At 40.7% G+C, this 21,510-nt stretch overlaps 1 protein-coding gene across 1 annotated transcript; it reads left to right on the top strand.

The window, feature by feature from the left end:
• Window positions 1-974: 974 nt before the first annotated feature.
• On the top strand, window positions 975-6,575 carry LOC121789543 (wall-associated receptor kinase-like 3). The gene is made up of 6 exons (XM_042187978.1): window positions 975-1,518; window positions 2,279-2,656; window positions 2,726-3,253; window positions 3,325-3,684; window positions 3,786-3,962; window positions 5,219-6,575. The coding sequence occupies exons 1-6, from the start codon at window positions 975-977 to the stop codon at window positions 6,373-6,375; spliced, it is 3,144 nt and encodes a 1,047-aa protein (XP_042043912.1). The 3' UTR covers window positions 6,376-6,575.
• Window positions 6,576-21,510: the final 14,935 nt, after the last annotated feature.

The raw sequence follows: 21,510 nt of genomic DNA, 5'->3' as shown, positions 1-21,510 counted from the left end.
TAATTATTATAATCTTCATAGAATCTAAATATCACAATATTTATTAAAATATACAAATATTAATATAATTTTTTAAAAGTAATACTCCATCCATTTACGAATAGGAGTCACATTTCTTTCTGACATGTGTTTTAAGAAATGTTAAAAAAAGTGGGTGAAAAAAAGTTAGTGGAATATGAGTCTCACTTATATATATTAAGTTTAAAAGAAATGTGAGTTGAACGAGTTAGTGGAATGTGGGGCTTTTATAGAATTTATAGTAAAAGTGAATCGGGATTCCTATTCGTAGACAGACCGAAATGGAATAACGGGACTCCTATTCGCGGAAAGTACTAGAAAGTATATTTCTATTATACTATATACTTCATCCCCAAAGAATATGCACTTTGGGTTCGGCGCGAGTTTTAATGCAAAACTGGTATAGTAATAGAGACGTAGGGAGAAAAAGTAATTAAAGTATTATTGGGTAGGGAATGAGTCTCACCTCAGAGAAAAGAGTTTTCAAAATTATAAAATTCATATTCTTGTGGGACGGACTAAAAAATAAAGAGTGCATATTCTTGTGTAGAGGGGTGTATCTAAAATTAAATTCAGTTTTTCAAAGTTTTTTCTTTTATTTACATCCGAATATAAACTAAATTTACAAAAATTTAAATTGAACTAAACATAACCCAAATCAAATTTTAAATTTCAATTTTGTTTAGAGCGGATATTCAATTTCGGATATTTTGCTTAGTGCCACCGGCTGAAGGGTGTAAAAAAAGTCAAAGTCAAGATGGCGGCTTGTCCTATTAATTGTAATGAAAAAGTAAACAGCAAATAATTGAACTTTAGTCATTTTCATTAGCTAAGTTTGTCCTTTTCATTAATTGTCTTGAAACAAGATCGTGCATTACATAATTCACTTCTTTGATATGTGTATATATATAGCTCCATTAAAATAAGTGATCAATCAATTCCAATTAATAGCCAATATGGCTCTTCATATAATTTCTATCTTGTGTTTAATCTCTGTGATTCGTTTACAAGCAATATCTTGTGGTCCAGTTGCCAAACCAGGATGCCAAAATATGTGCGGGAATTTGGCCATTTCATATCCATTTGGGATCGGGTCGAATTGCTCGTTCGACCCGTCCTTTACCATTAGCTGCAACACTACGACAGACCCTCCGAAGGCGTACCTTTCCATCATTGATAAACAATTGATTGAGATAAACGAAACCTATGTTCGGGTCAAGTATCCGAACCTGGTTTCGGTTTGCTATGAGTCTGAAGGTGATTCGTATAAAGATAGCATTGTGAGTGTGAACTTGACAAGGACTTTGTATTCGCTGTCCATGTACACAAACAGGCTCACCGCCATTGGCTGCGATGACGTTGTGCTGCAGTCCAACGGAACTTACAATAACGGCGGCTGCTCAGCGTTTTGTGAGGATGACATCAGCACTCAAACAGGGTATTGCCCATTCGATCCTACTTCCATTGGTAGTGGTTGTTGCCAGTCTCAAATCGTCGGAGGTAATTCTCATTACATGATATTATAGTTTTAATTTGTAGTAAAATATAATTTTTAGGTAAAAGTGATATCATCTGCAGTCGTACTCTTTAAAATATCATCAAACGTCTCTAGACAATTGATAAATATTGCAAGAATGATTTTTCCTTATTTCACGATGATTTTGCGCTTTTTCTACTCCCTCCTTTCGAAGAAAGATGACCCCTTTCATTGGGCGGCACGAGATTTTATGCAGCTTTATTTTTTGTGTTAAATGGAGAGAGTAATGTAGGAGAAGAGGATAAAGTAGAGATAAAAGTGTTTCCATTTTTAGACAAATCAAAAAAGTAAAGTGAGTTATATTCAGTGGGGCGGAGGAAATATTTTTATCTAAAGGTCAATGATGTAATTTCATTATTAGTGCTAATCATATTTTTAATCCCTAAACTTTGCTTTAATATCATTTGCGGCCGCTATTTTTATAAATATCGCTACACGTCTCTAAATTTTAATATAATATCACTAGGAGTACTTTTGGACTTTTTTCCAGACGAATATACCTTTAAAAGATACTTTTGCTATGTGTATACGATGTGTGTTGTTGGGCTAGTAACATGGGTAAAAGGGGACGGTGGTGGTGGTTGTCACTATGGTGCCAGGGGAAGGGGGAGATGGTGAGGAGGATAGTAGCGCATTTATGTTTAGACATATAAATCAGAAGAAAATTAAACTGTAGGTAATTGTTGAAAATATGATGTTGATGCTTATTATGTTGTATGACAGAGACGGGATTCGTGGGAGCAAAACTAATAGACTTGAGCAGAAAAGTGCAACGTAGAAAGCTTTTCCCATGCAGCCACGCCTTTATCCAGGAGGTCTCTGGCACGAATGAAACCGGATTTTCATATCCGTTGTTCTACCTCCATAACTCAACTGCATTGCAGACTGACAATTGGGCATCTGCAACGAGTCCTCCTGTGGTGAGGCTGGACTGGATTGCGGGTGTTGAGAATTGCAGCCAAGCTAAGCTGAATCCGACCACGTACGCATGTCAAGATAGCAAGAGTCTATGTGTTGATGTTGCTAATGTTAGCAAAGGATACCAATGCAGCTGCCTGCAAGGATACGAGGGCAATCCGTACGTGGTTGGAGGCTGCCAACGTTAGTATTCCTCTTTTAGTTTATTCCTATGTATACCAAAGGTATACTTTCTAACACTATCTCGGCCAGCAATTGTATTTCGCAGTTCCATAGCCAGAGACGGATGCCGGGATCAATGTGGGGAACTGTCAATTCCGTTTCCATTTGGAGTCGGGCGGAATTGCTATTTGGAGCCATCTTTTGAAGTTAATTGCGATATGTCATCTAACCCTCCCAAAGCATACCTCTTTGTTCTCAAGGCAGAAATCATTCGGTTAAATTTATCACAGGTTCGGGTGAACTATCCAACACTTGGTTTTTCTTGCTACAATTGGTCCGATACACAGCGAAGAATCATTAAGACAGAGGAGCAAAGCTTGAGTGTTGACTTGTTGGGAACTCAGTTTACGTTGTCGGAAGATAGCTGGATCTCCGTGATTGGGTGCGATGATATAATGGTGGGTATAACTCGACGTGCCAATCGAACCTTTGTTGGCAGCACATGTGCAACTGTTTGCAAAAATAATCAAATAGCTACTGATTATTTAGCATATTGTCCAACTAAGGGTGCTGAGTATTGGCCCGGCAATGGCTGTTGCAGGGCACCCATTCCCAGAGGTATTTACATATTTCTTATATTCCAACATAATACAGAAAAGTATACTGTGTCACATAACATTCGGTTGCAGGCACCTCCTACCTTGAAGCCAATTTGAGTGATTTCACTGGACGATGGCCACGTACCAATTTCTCTTGCAGCTACGCATTCCTTGGTACCAAGGAAGACTATTATCGAGCAACATACCCCATTTTCAATAACTCAACACAAGTTCAATCTGATGATCCAAACATAAATTATCGACCCACAATATTCTCACTAGACTGGAGGATTGGAGCGCTGAATTGCAAAGAAGCGCTAAAGAATCCGACTGATTATGTGTGTCAGAATAACACCATCTGCATTGATTTCGATGATACAGTTAGAGGCTACCTATGCAACTGCTCCAACGGATACCAAGGTCATCCATACCTTAGCCCAGGATGCAAAGGTAACCTACTTTTAACTTTTTTTCCTCTTCTATTATATTCAAATTAAATTCAACTTGCTTCAAACGCTAATCAACGGACGTTCTACATGTTTTTTGAGCAGATATTGATGAATGCGCTGATAGTACAACTAATGAATGCGTTCCAACGTCAATTTGCATCAACGATCCTGGCTCTTATCACTGCTCGTGCCCAAAAGGGCACGTTGGTGATGGGAGGAAAGATGGAACCAGTTGCATTAAGCTGCCACCGTCCAACACCAAGACCATAATCTTGGCAGGTAACATAGTTTTGATGTTTTCATTGTAATATTTGTTGGTTCAAAATTACTCGCGTGTTACCATATATATATTCAATTCAATAAGTTTTATCTAAATAAAAAATTAAATAGCATAACTTCGTAAGGTTGACTTGCTTTATTATTAATAGAGTAAAGGCCAAAATTGGTCCTGAACATATAGCCATTTTACGATTTTGGTCCTAAACATTATCTTTTGGATTTTTTGGTCCTGCACATATGGACATTTGATCATTTTGGTCCTGCACATATGGAAATTTGATCATTTTGGTCCTCCGTCAATATTTTCGTTAAAAACTAACGGTCAACATTATCTTTTGGATTTTTGGTCCTGCACATATGGATATTTGATCATTTTGGTCCTGCACATATGGAATTTTGATCATTTTGGTCCTCCGTCAATATTTTCGTTAAAAACTAACGGTCAACGGCCGATTTTTGACTAAAACAATGGGTTGGGTCGGGTCGTGTTTGGGTTACACGTTAAGAAAAAAAATAATTATTTTTTATTAATTAAAAAATTATAAAACTTTAATTTTTAGTTATTTTTGTTGATTAAAAATATTATAACGACTAAAACATGATGTTATTATACGATTTAAACATGATATTACACGATAAAATAAAAAATTACCAAATTAAAATAATCATTTTTTAATCAAAATAATAAAATTAAAGTATACTAATATTAAATCTATATAATAAAATTAAATAATTAAAAATTATTTTTAATAAAATCTATACTTTAATTTTATTAATTAAAAAATATTAATTAATTTTTAAGAATATTATGCTTAGATTTTAACGAAAATATTATGCTTAGATTTTAAGAAAATATTATTTTTTTCTTAACGTGTAACCCAAACCCGACCCAAACACGACCCGACTCAACCCATTGTTTTAGTCAAAAATTGGCCGTTGACCGTTAGTTTTTAACGAAAATGTTGACGGAGGACCAAAATGATCAAAATTCCATATGTGCAGGACCAAAATGATCAAATGTCCATATGTGCAGGACCAAAAAATCCAAAAGATAATGTTGACCGTTAGTTTTTAACGGAAATATTGACGGAGGACCAAAATGATCAAATGTCCATATGTGCAGGACCAAAAAATCCAAAAGATAATGTTTAGGACCAAAATCGTAAAATGGCTATATGTTCAGGACCAATTTTGGCCTTTACTCTTATTAATATACACATGTTTGCAGTTTCTCAGTGAAGTAAATTTATGTACAGGGATGGGCTCTGGATTAGGATTTCTTCTGCTCCTTTTAATGTTGTTTGGGTTGATTAAAGTTATTAAAAAGAGAAGGGAAAAAGTGCTTAAGCAGAAATTTTTCAAACAAAATGGTGGTCTTCTCTTGCAGCAACAAACAAGTGAAAGCACACTTGGAAAAACAAATCTTTTCACTGCAAAAGAGTTGGAGGTAGCTACTGATGACTTCAACGAAAACCGAATCCTTGGACATGGAGGTCAGGGTATTGTCTATAAAGGTATGTTATCTGATGGTAAAATTGTGGCAGTGAAAAAATCAAAGTTGGTTGAAGAGAATCAATTGAAACCGTTCATAAATGAGGTCGTTATATTGTCACAATTAAATCACAAGAATGTGGTTAGATTGTTGGGGTGTTGTTTGGAGACGGAAGTTCCTTTGCTTGTGTATGAATTCATGCCAAATGGTAACCTTTATGATCTCATACATGATCCAAATAACGAATTTCCATTTCCATGGAACATGCGTTTGAAAATCGCAGCAGATATAGCCGGTGCACTGGCCTATTTGCACTCTGCATCTTCTGTGTCAGTCTATCACAGAGATATCAAGTCAAGTAATCTCCTTCTGGACGAGAAATATGTTGTCAAAGTGTCGGACTTTGGGACTTCGAAGCCCGTTTCTGCAAATCAAACTCACTTAACTACTCTGGTTAAAGGGACATTTGGATATTTAGATCCAGAGTATTTTCATTCGAGTAAATTCACTGAAAAAAGCGATGTTTATAGTTTTGGAGTGGTTCTTGTCGAGCTTCTTACCGGGCAAATACCAATTTCTATTGATGAACAAGAGGAGGAAAGAAGCCTAGCTACGCGGTTTCGTACATGCATGATAAGAAACTGCTTGGACACAATTTTGGATCCTCAAATGTTAGAGGAAGGAAGAAAGGAAGAGGTGATTTTAGTGGCGAGGATTGCAGAAAAATGTTTGAATTTGAAAGGAAAACTGAGACCAACTATGAAAGAAGTGGCTACCGAATTGGAAAGTTTTAGGATGTCTCAAAGGTCTGTTACAGTTGAAGATGTGAGAGTTGAAAATGAGTCTGAAGATATTGTGAGAAGCTTTGAAGACGTCCCTGCAACGATTTCAGACAACGAATACACATTGCCGGGTAGATAGTTATCATAGTGTAGGCAATGTCCTCTGATACATCAAACATACCCCTTAAAATTAACTGTGTCTGTAGTAGAGATTGTATGTAGTACACTGAAATTAGTATCCATCTCCAACTTCTCTACCATTTGTTTTTTTTTGAACATGAATGAGTTATACTTAAGAGTTGTTATATATATTTTGAGTGTAGAATGATTTTGCTCTTATTTTTTGTTGTGTATTTACAATCTACAATCAACCCGGAGCGAATAATAGTGTACAAAAAAAAGATTAAATTATCTACATAATTACGGGGAGTGCATTATTGTGTTTACTAAATAAATCATTTGCTATAAAATTTATTTGCTGATATCTAGTAATTGATTGCTGACACTGTTTGGGTACGTACATGCAAGAAAGCATGTTGTATGTTACTTGCATTTGTATTTTTCATAAATTATGGTGAAAATTTTATTTATCACATAATTTATCATTTATTATTATTTACAGTTAATGAAACTAATAGAAATAATAAATAATGGAATAAAAAATATTTATATTGTTACGTACAGAAAATATTTGAGACATAGCATATAAAAACGAAAATTTTCAAATTATTGAAAATTGATAATGGCGGACGTGAGATTGGAATTAATGGTGAGTAATTAGATTAACAAGAAGGAAACTGAATACTGGAAAAGAAATTAAATAAAATAGAGAAAATTAAAGATGAGATTGAAAGTCACCAGTCGCCTACAATGTCAATCCCGCCCGAAATTAGTGGGTCGACTCGAATAGCCCGGTAAAATTACTGGGTAAGTGACAAACACGGATTTTGCATGTTGTTAAGGGCTATATTTGACTCGTTTCAAATGTCAATCATGCAAATTATGTTCTTAAATTGCATATGTTATACATTTGGAATTTTTGATGTGTTTGTTGATAGATGATAGTAGAAAAAGACAGAAAAAGGTGCAAAAGGCCAAGGTGCAGCAGCCTCAGTTCAAGCCGATTTTACCAGCGCTGTTGAAATCCAATCAGTGATTAGTTCATACCATTTTCTTCGTCTTCGAAAGAGCTTCACGTGGATAACTTAAACGTCTCAATCGGAGTTCTATAGAGAAAGTTATGACCATTCTACGAACATTGCGCAGTGCAGTCAAAGCTAACGGAAATTTAGGCCGAAATTGAAGGAAGAAAATAATTGTTGCTCAAATCTCTCCATTTATTGTAGGGCACGAAAATTATCGAAGCTAAACCATTTTTCCACCCTATAAATACATCTTAACCTAATTCATATTCTTTATCTCAGAGCCTCCAACCCTTCTCCCCTCTACACATTCTTCCATTCCATATTCCACAAATAATTCATCCATCTTCCATTGGAGAGGAGCTCTGCAGATCCAGGCAAGAGAGACTGAAGATTGGATTCAACCTTGGGTTTTATCAATTTCTTTCATGTCTAGTACTTTTATTGATTTTACTACTTGTCTATGAGTAGTTAAATATCTTTTGTATGATTTTTGGTGAAGACTATTATAAACATATTTTGATTTAGAGTAAAAGGCAAAAACTGATCCTGAACATATGCTCATTTTATGCTTTTGGTCCTATACTTTATCTTTTAAATTTTTGCATCTGAACATTTCAACTCGGATCACAATTGGTCCTACACTAACAATTCCATCAATTTTTAAACGATTTTAACCCGATTTTGACCGATGTTTAAATTGTTTTAACCCGAATGGGATTGTTCAAACCATCAAAATCGGTCAAAATCGGGTTTAAACCGTTTAAAAATTGACGGAATTGTTAGTGTAGGACCAATTGTGATCCGAGTTGAAATGTTCAGAATGCAAAAATTCAAAAGATAAAGTATAAGACCAAAATCATAAAATTGACATATGTTCAGGACCAGTTTTAGCCTTTACTCTTTGATTGATTGAATTGAACCTTTTCCTAGCTCTTGTGCTTGTTCAAAACCAAAAATACTATGTGTCTCTAGATAGTATATGACGCTTAATATATGATAGCTAGTTGCAATCTTATTTTCTGTGTTCGATATCCCAGTACTGACCTTTAGCTATACTAGATCTACCCTGTAAACTTGCAGGTATTTTAGTACTAATAAATAGTGCAATAGTAAGGCCTGTAATTTTGTAACCCGAATACAAAACGGGTTAAACGGGTTAGCCCGAATGGGTTGGCGGGTTAAACAGGTTGCGAGTCGGCCCGACGAGTTGTACCTTTTAATTAAAAAATATTTGATTTTAGGGTTTTTTTATTTTTGAATTTCATGTGGCACAATATTAGTATTCTTCAATCTTTATTCTATATTTTTCACTCGATCTCACACTATCAACTTTCAAGTTCCACATCGCATCATTATTCCATCATCTGCCAAGTCTTACCACCACCAAAGCCAATCAAGACAAAATTAAGAACTAATCCATCAAAATCTTATTATACAATTTTTGTTTTAATAATGATTCATGTAAGATATGATTTTTAATTTTCATAAATAATTAATTATGAACAATGCCAAAATAATACAAGAATATAAGCTTTAATTCAAATTGATTAATTAAATTTTAATTTATCTTTATTTATGTTGTAGTTGATCGAAATGAAAAGTAATTTTAAGATTTTATATGATTCAAATAGTAAGAAGAAAAAATATCTAAAATTTAAAATTATTTTATAGAGGAAAATTTTGATACAAGAGATTATTTTTGAAAGTTTTTAGGCCCGAATAGCCCAATGGGTTAGCTAGAAACCCGGCGGGTTAGGGTTGAAATATATGATCCGAAAAATTCATAACCCGAATAGCCCGCACCAAATAGCCTGGCAACCTGAGTGAATTAAGCTGAACCCGAACGAATTAGCCCGATTGACATCCCTACGTGCTCTCATCAATTCTTTTAAGTATGCTCTCATCAATTCTTTTAAGTACTATTAAAAAAGTGGGCTAATAATTTTTTATACGACACGAAAACTATACATAATTATGCATAAAATTAATGAGTTTGAGTCAAGCTCTATTGGGTTCATGTTATTATGTTAATCCCTTATGAACCCTATAATTTTGGGTTAAGTTCGGGTGACCTATTAAAAAATGAAACCTATAACCTTAAATTATTTTTATTTTTAAAAAAAGATTATTTTTGTTTTATTCTATAGGTTTTTGTAAATCAAGTTTTTATCGTGTAAATCAAGTTTAAAAATGAGATTTGGTCGTGTAATATCAAGTTTAATTATGTAAATCAGGTTTTATCATGTAATATAAAGTTTTCATTGCGTAAATCAGATTCAGGTTGTTATTAGATTGTTATCGTGATCAACTCATAGTATATTGTGTCGTATACGAGTTTGATTCAAGTTTAAAGGTCGCAAGTCATGTTTGTGCTCTGGTTGAGAATTTCAGTAACATATCGGATTCATGTCAGACCTTATTGGATTAGGTCGATATTACGATCAGTGGCGGATTCAATATTTTTTGTTTGGGGTACGATAAATAATGATAACGATTCGAAGCTTCAAATTTGACCAATTGTTTTTATTTTATTTTATTTTATTTTCTCACTAAAAATATAATTTTAATTTTATTACTCCCTCTGTCCCACTCAAGATGTCCATGTTCTTGAGTGGCATGAGATTTTAAGAGGAGTTGTTAGGTGGAATAAATACAGAGAAAAATGTGGTTGAATATTTTAATGAAGAAAAAGGTGAGAGGAATTTATTTCCAAATATAGAAAGTAGACATCTTGAGTTAGACAAACTAAAAATGAAAAATGGACATATTAAGTGGGACAGAGAAAGTATTAAAACATTATATAGATGTGCTTTAGAGTAAAATCAGAAAGATAATAACCAATTATATATTACACCAAACAACATGCATTAGAAAAGAATTAAAATCTATTACAATATTAAAAAAACTAAATAATAAAGATATAAAAAACAGCGTCCAATTTTTTGAAAAAATGAATGTGTGTGAATTGTGTTGGTTTTAAATCCAATCAATATTTAAAAAATTAAAATAAAAACTAAAAAGACAAAAAATGTATAAAAATCCATATAATTGAAAAATAGAAAAATAAATATATATGCATTATATAGGTTTTCCTTTTCGAATGCATTTTAGAATATTTAAAAAGATATAAAAGTAAAAATATAAAAATGGCAAGATTTAAAGATAAAAAAAACTTACAGAATATGACGAATGACGTTTGTGTGATCAGTCTCACACCTAAGCCTCCACTGTGAGAGGTCGAGAAATATACCACTCCACCAACTCCTAAAAATTCAACACACCCGATTTGTGACACCTGCTAAAATCACTAATAGTATAACTGTCGCGCGTCTCGTCGCGCGTCTCACCTCGGCGAGCCACGAGACGAGCTGTCTCGCCACGCGCCTAGGCGACGTGGCGCAGCCCGGCCCGTGCGTGCGTACGCCCACTCGCCGGCCCGCGAGTGGGCGTCGTCACGTGATGACGCAATAAATATTATTTTTTTAAAAAATTCGAATTTAAATAAATAAAAAATTTTTGTAACGGTATTATTACCGTTTTTTTTTTTTTTTTTTTATATTTTTTTTGTTTTTTATTAAATTTTTACTCTATAAATACTCCTAAACCCATCCTCATTTACACACAACTACACATCTATTCTTCCTATCATCTAATTTTCTCTCTCAATTTTCGCTGAAATTTTTCATAACCCACTCAAGATGTCCGGCGACGGCGAGGGCAACTATGGCGGCTCCGGCTCCGCGGGTGGGATCTCAACTCATTCGGCGATTGGGAGAACATGATCAACACATGGGCGGTGGAGGTTCGTCAACGCCGGGGACCCAGGGTTCGGCGACGCCGGGGGTTGTAATGTCCGTTTTTTTTATTTAAGGGGTGTTTGCTTTTTGTGTATATCTTGTTTAAGATATGGTGTGGTATGTTTTATTTGTTTTATATTATTTATGGGTGTGAATATTTAGTTTTATGGTTATTTGAAAAGCAAATTAATATCTTAATTAATAAATTAAACCCCCCCCTCTCTCTCGGTTTTTTTCTCTCTCCTCTCCCTCTCTCTTTTTCGAAACCCTCTCTCTCTCCCCACTAATTTCTCAACCCCCCCACTCCCTCTTAACCGATTCATTCCCCTTTTCAATCTTTTTCTCTCTTCTCTCGGTCTCTCTCAATCTCTCATCTCTCTCTCGAAGTGTTCTCTCGCCGGTAAGTTCTCTCGCCCTCCTCCCTCTCGGTTTACCTTTCCCCTTTCACTCCCTCTCATCATCGTCTTGGATTCCTCAAGGTGATACCCCCCTTCGTCGTGAATCGGAGTCGTAAGAGGAAGTAAAGCTTTTTCACTACGTTGAACTATCCGGGAAAGGTAACACAAGGCCTCAACTCTCGTTTAATTCGAATTCATGCATGTAGGACGTTTTGGAGGGGTTAGATGCTGAATAAGTTGTGGGATTATGTGTTTGTGTGAAGCATGTTTTTGATGGTAACTGACAGTGGGTTCCGACCCCTTTTTGACTGAGCAAACGATCTTCTTTTGGTACGAATTTTTAACCGTATAAACTTGGATGTGTCTTCGGTGTGGTGTGTAAATTTCAGCTTCATTGGATGTCGTATGATTTTATTATGATTTTTGCAAGTAAACTGCGCAGATTCACGAATTGTATGTTTTTGGGAGATGTTTTCATGTGCAATGGTTGGTGTTTCTGAGTGTTGTGCTTTTGTGATGTATGTGGGTGTGTTTGGCCAAGAGATGGCTCGGAGGAATCAGTGTTTGGTTCGAGAGTTTTCGTGTGTGTTGGCCGAGAGTTTTAGGGTTCAGCCTAGGGCAGTTTTGTGGAGAGTCTGGAAGGGATGATCCCAGGTGTTTGGGTGTGTTTTGGGATGTAGAATGCGTGGTGTGTTTGTCGTATAGGGTTTGAGAATCGGGGTCAGAGGAAAAGGGGTGTAAACTAGGTGCCGAGCAGACGGGCCGAGAGGTCGGCCGAGGTGCCGGCATGCGCGGCCGAGGTGGTCGCGCCGAGGTGCCGAGCCGGACGGACGGCCGAGATGGTCGGCCGAGGTGCCGAGCAGACGGCCGAGATGGTCGGCCGAGGTGCCGAGTAGGACGGCCGAGATGGTCGGCCGAGGTGCCGAGCCGGACGGCCGAGATGGTCGGCCGAGGTGCCGAGCAACGGCCGAGATGGTCGGCCGAGGTGCCGAGCATGCGGCCGAGATGGTCGGCCGAGGTGCCGAGCCGGACGGCCGAGACGGTCGGCCGAGGTGCCGAGCAGGCGGCCGAGATGGTCGGCCGGGTGCCGAGACCAGCGGCCGAGACAGCCGGCCGAGGTACCGAGCCAGGCCGAGACGCCGAGCCTTTTTCCCGAACCTGTTCCGAGCCAGGTGAGCCGTTTGTGCAGTGTGGGTGTTCCGGGAGTTTGAGTGTTGTGTTTGTGTCGTGTGCGCGTCTTGGGTACGTGGTATGCGTGTCGGGTGCGTGCGTGGTGTGTTTCGGACGTGTTTTTTTTTGTGTGTTTGTTATAACATGTTGTTAAGTGTGTATACGTGTAACGTGCTAGATGTTGAAGTCATCCAAGTACGAATCATGCATTGTCGTTAAACATCGTCTACCCTGACTCTAATTATGATATTGATTTATCTTTCAAAAGGGTGATCTTTTACGAGGAAAGTGTGGTTGAAGGGAACTATTTTAAGGCTAAGCAATCGAGGTGGGCTTTTCTACCCTACTTTTATGTGGGTTATCTTTAATACGGACTTCGTTCCGGAAATGTTTATGGAGGTGAACTGTTTGTCTTGCCATTGTTTTTTTTTGAAACCTATCTGAAGTGGTTTACTTCTCCTCGGTCAATTTGATGGATAACTCATACGCGCCATATCGGATCAGAAACTGGCTCACTGGCCGTGCGGACTTGCGATGATATCGTGACCCGCGTTCGGGAGAACAACAAGAGCTTCGCAGGCGGCGTGTGACGTATGATGGGGTACGTACTAAACAACCCAATAGCAGTGACGGCCCATCAGCCCAAAGCCCAAGGAAGAGTATCAGTTCGGCATTACCAAGGAGTTCGGCCCCAGCCTACAGCTCGGTAAAAGCCGACCAATCCAAGCTCTACTCTCAGATCGGCAAAAAGCTGCTCGGCAATAGTTCAGAAGTTCGGTCTCAGTATTCGACCGAACTGGGAGATAGTGGACTCATGCAGAACCTCCACGACCTCCACTACACGATCTATTTAGTGGTGTCAACTCATGCAGGATAGCGGACCAAACAAAGAGATAGTGGACCCATGCAGGATCTCATGACCTCCACGACATCCACTACCTAGTTAGTGGTGATGCAAGCCACGACCTAGTTAGTGGTGATGCAAGCCACGATCTTAGTTCAATGTATAAATAGAACTTAGATCAGATAGAAGAGGTCTCTAGATATCAAATATCATATAGCAAGTCTGTATTTGTAAGCTGGAAAACCAGATCAAGCAATACAATCTTGCCCTCCTTTCTTCCCGTGGACGTAGATTTACCTCAGTAAATCGAACCACGTAATTCCTTGTGTCGTGATCTATATTTTTCACCCGCATTTGTTACCATCAAAAATTCGCCCAACCATCACTGGCGCCGTCTGTGGGAAATAGAGAACCAAATTTGTGATAAAGCGAATTTTTGACCCTTTTTCCATCCCAAAAAAAAAAAAAAAAAAATGCATACCAGATCACGTAACACCCATAATACCGTTCATGATAACCATGAGGAAGCTAGTCCAGCCCGCAGGTCTGGAAAACAGCCTCGGGAGAAATCTACTTCCAGTTCTCACGGAGAAGGAACAAGCCGCTCAAAGACTCATCGCACCGAGTCGTCCCAGCAGCCCGATTTGAACGAGGCTGTCAAATTGTTTTTGGCCGAGAAGCAGGAAGAGTTCTTAATCTTCCTGCAAAAGAGCCAAAAGCCGGAGACGAAAACGGTGGATTCTCCCTCCTCATCCAGACATGAAAGTCACTACCGCAGTAGTGCTGTGTCTTCCAGGAAGAAGAATCCTCAACCCCGACATGTTCCTGTTCCTCCTCGGTACCCGGAATCACAGGAGAACTCCATCTCCTCCATACCGAAGAGATGTCGGGTTCGCCATGTACGGAGCATTGAAGACTCCGTTCTCGGACGATATCACCCGAACTCCCTTGCCACAAAACTACCGAACTCCGTCGATGACTTATGACGGGTTAGTGGATCCTCATGATTTCTTGGGACGCTATCAGTATAACATGGCGAACCAGGGTCTCAATGAGGTCCATATGTGCAAGCTGTTTCCCGAGCTGCTTATCGGGAACGCAAGAAGGTGGTTCGATAGCCTCCCCCAAGGCAGCATTAGATCTTACCGAGATCTAATGGATGCTTTCCACAGGAGGTTCTTTCAGAAAGCGGAAGCCCGAATCACTTCGGCTCAGCTGCTTTCTATACGTCAAGGTCGCGACGAAAAGATCAGCGACTTTATGACGAGATTCCACCAGGAATGCCTACAAGTAGATGATCTCAATGATCTACTTGTCATTTCGGCATTCCAAAATGGAATCCTGCCCGGAGCTCTCTACAGAAAGCTCGTGGAATGCAGTCCGCAAACAGCTCAAGAGATGTGGGACATTGCGGACCAGTTCTCTCGTGCCGATGAGGCAGACCGTCGCAAACGGTCTTTAGACAGCTCATCCCGAGGAGACAGGAGGAAGCCCGATCATAGCGATCAGGGACATCCTCGCCGAACTCCTTTTGGCGATCAGGGACATCCTCGCCGAACTCCTTTTGAAAGGATTCAAAGGACTCCGGTGCAAGACCGATTGGGGCCACATCTCAATCCTGAGAAGCCACCCGCTCAGTTCGTACCATTGAACAAGTCGAGAGCGGAAATTTTCGAACTGCATTCCGATATGTTCGAAAAACCAAAGCGGATGACGAAATCGGCCGCGCGTCGACCTCAGGATCAATATTGCTCCTTCCATCAAGACCACGGTCACGATACCGAGGAATGCCGACATTTGGCTGCAGGTATTGACGCTCTTGTGAAAGCAGGGACGTTAAAAAAATACCAAAGCAAGCAGCCGAAAAAGAACAAAAAGCAGAGAGGTGCAAACTGCGCTCTTCAGGATCTGAAAAAGCAACAGGACCCCGAAGACGATGACGAGCTGCAATATGATGGAGTAATCCTGACTATTGATGCTCTTCCTGCCGGGAAGACTAGATTGTCCCTGAAGTCAGAGCGCAGAGGCTTCAATCGAGAGGAGCCAACGCATAAAAGGCTGAAGCAGGACGAAGTGATTACATTTTCAGATGCAGATCCCGTCCCGGCCATCTCTCCTCATCAAGACGCTATTGTCATCCAAGCCGGAGTGGCAAACAAACTAATCCACAGAGTGTTTGTGGATACCGGAGCGTCAGTCAGCATTCTTTTTAAAGAATGTTTCGATAAACTAGAAGTGGATCCAGCTCGGCTCAGTCCGGCTCCACTTCCTCTGAAAAGTTTCGCCCAGGAGGACACCCGCCCTGAAGGTATTATCAGCCTTCCGATCACGGTGGGAAAAGCGCCTACAAGCTCCAGTACGATGATCGAGTTCTTTGTGGTAAAAGCTCGGTCCCCGTACAACAGCATCTTGGGAAGAGACTGGCTCAACGCAGTTCGGGCCGTTTGCTCTACTTATCACCTCACCATCAAGATTCCCACTAAAGGTGGGATATCGGTCATCCGAGGTGATCAAAAGAGAGCAAAAGAGTGTCTGCAGATTGCGCTTAAAAGTGCCGAGCAATCAGATCGGCATCATCAAGCATAGCAATCACAGCAGCCAGAGTCAGAGGCAAGCGAAATGACCGAAGTCACACCAGAGTCGAACTCAATGACCGTTCAGTTATACGAAGATGATCCATCCAGAACGGTCAAGATCGGTTTCGCGGGAACGCCCCTACTCCGGGAAAAGACCATCCAGCTCCTCAAGGAGTACAAAGATGTCTTTGCATGGTCTCCGTTGGACATGACCGGAGTGCCCCCTGAGGTAATCACTCATCGATTAAATATTGATCCTTCAGTCCGGCCTATAAAACAGAAGCAAAGACTCTTTGCGGCAGAAAGAAATCAAGTCATCCATGACGAAGTCCGCCAATTATTGAAAGCGGATGTATTATTTGAGGTGAAATATCCTTCTTGGGTGGCCAATCCTGTGATGATCAAGAAAAAAGAAGGAGGATGGCGGATGTGCATAGATTTTACCGATCTAAACAAGCACTGTCCTAAAGATTGCTATCCCCTTCCGAACATAGATAAAAAAGTAGAAGCTTTGATCGGCTTCGAAATTTTCTGTTTTCTTGATTTATACAAAGGCTACCACCAAGTTTTAATGGATGAGAATGATGCTTCAAAAACGGCTTTCATTACTGACTTCGGCATCTTTGCTTATAAAAAGATGCCATTCGGTTTAAAGAATGCCGGAGCCACATATCAAAGGATGGTAGATAAGCTTTTTCGGCATTTAATAGGAAAAGAGGTTGAAGTGTATGTCGACGACATAGTCGTCAAAAGCAGAAGCACTTCGGAGTACGAAGACAACCTCAAATCCACCCTCGACGTGCTCAAAAAAGCCAACCTCAAACTCAATCCCCAAAAATGTACCTTTTTGGTAGATTCGGGAAAGTTTCTGGGTTGTTGGGTTTCAAAGGACGGACTCAAGGCAAATCCCTCAAAAGTTCAAGTTGTTCAGAACATGGCGATGCCGAAGTCCATACATGATGTGCAAAGGCTAACTGGATGTCTAGCCGCACTGAATAGATTCCTTTCCCAAGCAGCCGAAAAGCAACTACCGTTCTTCAAAGTGTTGAAAAAGGCACCAAAGTTTGAGTGGGGAGCCGAGCAGAAAAAGGCTTTTGACGAGCTCAAAAGTTATTTAGCCAAGCTTCCAATTCTCTCTGCTCCAACAGATGCCGAAGTGATATTCTTATACTTAGCGGCATCAGATCAAACCATTAGCGCGGTGCTTGTACGAGAAGAAGGCCTAAAGCAGCTTCCCATCTACTTTACAAGCCGAGCATTAAGAGGTCCAGAAACAAGGTATCAACCTCTGGAAAAAATTGCTCTGGCGTTAGTAAATGCAGCAAGGAGACTGCGGCCATACTTCTATGCTCACAAGGTATGCGTCTTAACCGATCTGCCACTTCGGCAAGTTTTGACCAAGCCAGAAGCATCAGGCAGAATCGCCAAATGGGCCATAGAGTTGGGAGAACACTCAATAGAATATCTACCTCGGAAAGCCATCAAGGGACAAGCCTTGGCAGATTTTCTTGCAGAAGCAAAGTTCGATCAAGCAATCCCTGTTATTGCCGAACAGAAAAATCCTGCCAATGACGAACTAACACAGCCTCAAGAATCCGAAGTAGAACCGCCGGACTGCTGGAGTGGATTCGTAGATGGAGCTTCGAATAAGACGGGAAGTGGAGCTGGTATTCTACTTATCGCTCCCGACGGACACGAGGTAACTTATTCACTTCGGTTCTTATTCCCAACTACTAATAACGAAGCCGAATACGAAGCCCTCCTTGCCGGACTTCAATTAGCGCAAAGTCTATTTGTCAAATCTCTCAAAATCCATTGTGATTCACAAGTCATAGTGAATCACATGCTGGGTACAAGTGAAGCCCGAGATGAGAGGATGAAAAAATACTTGGACAAAGCGCAAAGCATTAGCCGAAGTTTCTCTTATTTTCGGATAATCCGCATTCCCAGAGCGGAAAACAGCCGAGCAGATACTTTAAGTAAGTTGGCCTCATATCCGAGCTCAAAGGTGGAGGAATTACTACACCGAAGCATTGATGAAGCTGAGGTACATTCAGTAACCAGCTCGCCGAACTGGATGACGCCGATCTTACAGTATCTAGATCAAGGACAATTGCCCGAGGATAAGAGAGAAGCTCGGAAAATTACATGCCGAGCACTTCGGTATGAACTTCATGAAGGAGTCCTCTTTAGAAAGTCCTACCTTCAACCGTTATTGCGATGTGTAGGACCAGAAGAGACGGACTACATCCTCAGAGAAGTTCATGAAGGATCTTGCGGTAGCCACATCGGAGCTAGAGCTTTAGCTAAAAAAGTTCTGAGATGGGGATATTATTGGCCAACTTTGGTACAAGAAGCAGTGCAGCTCGTCAAGACATGTACGAAGTGCCAAATTCATGCAAATATCCCAAGGATGCCGCAGACCGATCTATGTGCTATGCAAAGCCCTTGGCCTTTTATGCAATGGGGCATAGACATAGTAGGACCACTACCACAAGCTCCTCGGCAAATGAAATTCCTTATCGTTGCCGTGGATTACTTCACGAAGTGGGTGGAGGCTGAACCATTAGCTACGATAACGAGCTCGAAGGCATTGGATTTCGTCTGGAAGAACATAGTGTGCCGATTTGGCATACCCCACATCCTCATTTCGGATAATGGGACTCAGTTCACCGACAAGACATTCAAGAATTGGTGCCAAGAGCTGAATATTCAACAGCGGTTCACTTCGGTCTCCCACCCACAAGCAAACGGACAAACGGAGGTAACAAACCGTATCTTGGTGAAAGGGTTAAAAGCTCGGTTAGAACAAGCCAAAGGACAATGGGTAGAAAATCTCCCTCAAGTCCTATGGTCCTACCGAACTACACCCAAAACCTCCAACGGTGAAACTCCGTACAGTCTGGTGTACGGCACTGAAGCCGTGATTCCGGTTGAGATCGGCGTACCCAGTCCCCGAACTCTAAATTTCTCCTCAGAAATGAATGATGACGGACTGAGAGCCGAACTAGATCTGGCCGAAGAAAGAAGAGAATTGGCCTGCATAAAAGCAACCAAGTACAAGGAGCAAGTAGCCCGGTATTATAACCAAAGGGTGAAAAAGCTGCAATTTCAAGTGGGAGATCTCGTCTTGAGAAACAACGAAGTAAGCCGAGCAGAAAAGCTGGGCAAACTCGAACCCACATGGGAAGGTCCATATCGGGTGTCAGAAGTCCTCGGCAAAGGGTCTTACAAATTGACTCACATGTCAGAAGAACAAGTACCCCGAACATGGTACATTTCCAACCTCAAGAAGTTCCATTTGTAAGAGACAGTCCGGTCAGTCAGTCTTGTGTCTAGTTCGGTCCTAGGGGTATGTGCTTTCTTTGTTTTTTACTTGTTTTTCATGTTTGTCTATGTGCGTTTTGTTCGTCTATGTGCGTTTTGTCTGTCTATATGCGTGTCGTCTCTTACAAATGTTACTGAGGTATCTTGTTCTTCGAAGGCTGATCCCCTTTTTAGAACATATATAAGCCAACGATTGTGAGTCCAAGCTTCTAAGGAGGATACAAGACCACAATTCAGCTTAAGAAACAAGCAGTTCGTCTGAAACGAACTGCAACAAAGGGAAAGTCCGATCCACGCGATAAAACTCGCCGAACTAGGACAAGGGAAAGTCCGATCCACGCGATAAAACTCGCCGAATTAGGACAAGGGAAAGTCCGATCCCCAAATTAGGACAAGGGAAAGTCCGATCCGAGCGATAAAACTCGCCAAATTAGGACACAAGCTTAGTCCGGTCAAAGAAATTTACTTCATAAGACCAAAGACGAGTCCGGTCAAAGAAGTTTACTTCATAAGACCAAAGACGAGTCCGGTCAAAGAAGTTTATTTCATAAGACCGAGGACCAAGTCCGGTCAAAGAAATTTACTTCATAAGACCAAAGACGAGTCCGGTCAAAGAAGTTTACTTCATAAGACCAAAGACGAGTCCGGTCAAAGAAGTTTATTTCATAAGACCGAGGACCAAGTCCGGTCAAAGAAGTTTACTTCATAAGACCAAAGACGAGTCCGGTCAAAGGAGCTTACTTCATAAGACCGAGGACGAGTCCGGTCAAAGAAGTTTACTTCATAAGACCGAGGACGAGCACGATGAAATTTTTTCGCTGAGCTGTAAATACGCAGTGATAGAAGCGAAATGAAGATTTCATTTATTAAAACTTGTTCGGCATACAACTCCGCTGCCTACGAGAAGGCGTTACGCTATTACAAAGGACTATTCTACTGTCCCTGGTTGCTAAAGTTGAGCCATCTATTCACAAAATCCTCGTGAAGCCGAGTTCGGGCGTTCCGGGCAGCTGAAGAATAAGCAGGTCGACGAGATGCTCTGATCGACCTACCGCCTCTTCCTTGAGTCCGGGAAGTACTGGCACCTCGGCGGCGAAGAGTCTCTTCACGAAGCATTTGTTGATCTTGCTCACTCATAATCACAGCTCCTCTACGAACTTCAGTCCGTCCTTGTCTTGACGTTTCCGGTTGCTCCTGAGTCCGTTCTCGTCTTGACGTTTCCGGTTGCTCCTGAGTTCGTTGCTGATTTGGAGTAGGATTTTGAGCAAGTGGATCAGAGGTTTGAGCTGGAGTATGAGCATCTGTTGGCGGGAAATGCCTAAGGAATCTCTCGATTGAAGGACGCCGGGAAAGAACGATGTCGTACCGAGAAGCCCAGCGCCGCAATGATTTCACAACTTGTTGGCAAGCCGAGCTCTCCAGCGCATTGTTCCTCCGGAGTACGTGATATTCCTCCCACAGTTCGTCAACTCGTTCCTGAACTTCAGAGATGGTCATTCCCCCGCGCCTGCTGATGAAATCCTCATACGCAGTCCTCTCAGCGACGGCAGTGTTCAGCTCGGCCTCCAGATCTTTCTTTTCGGACTCTAAGTCCTTATTGTCGGCCTCCAGCTTCACTAAACAAGCCAAGAGTTCGTCATTCTTCATCTGGTCAGCTATGGCTTTTTTCTCAGCTTCGTCTAAAGCGGAAGAGTACAGCCGCTTCCAGTGAAGTACCTCCAGCTCCTTGAGTACAAAGCAGCTACGTCAGTTCGGCATTTCAGCTTACCGAGCAGGTAGTAAACCACAACAGGAGTAAAAGAGAGTACGAAAAGCTATACGAAGACACAAGTGCAGAAAGAAGAATTTTTTCATTCATAAGAAAAAATTTTTTACACAAGGAGGGCTTCAAGGCCATTTTACAAGAAGGAAGAAACTAAACTAAGAGAAGGGAGACGAAATCATACTTCGCCAGCTTCGTCTCCGGCTCCTCGGTGAGGTTCAGCTTCCTTCTCCTTGTCTGCCTCAGCTTCAGCCT

The sequence above is a fragment of the Salvia splendens genome, unplaced genomic scaffold (genome assembly GCF_004379255.2).
Source record: "Salvia splendens isolate huo1 unplaced genomic scaffold, SspV2 ctg272, whole genome shotgun sequence".
In the NCBI taxonomy this organism is placed as follows: domain Eukaryota; kingdom Viridiplantae; phylum Streptophyta; class Magnoliopsida; order Lamiales; family Lamiaceae; genus Salvia; species Salvia splendens.
Note: the sequence above shows the minus strand (reverse complement) of the source record. Positions and strands in the feature narration are given on the sequence as shown.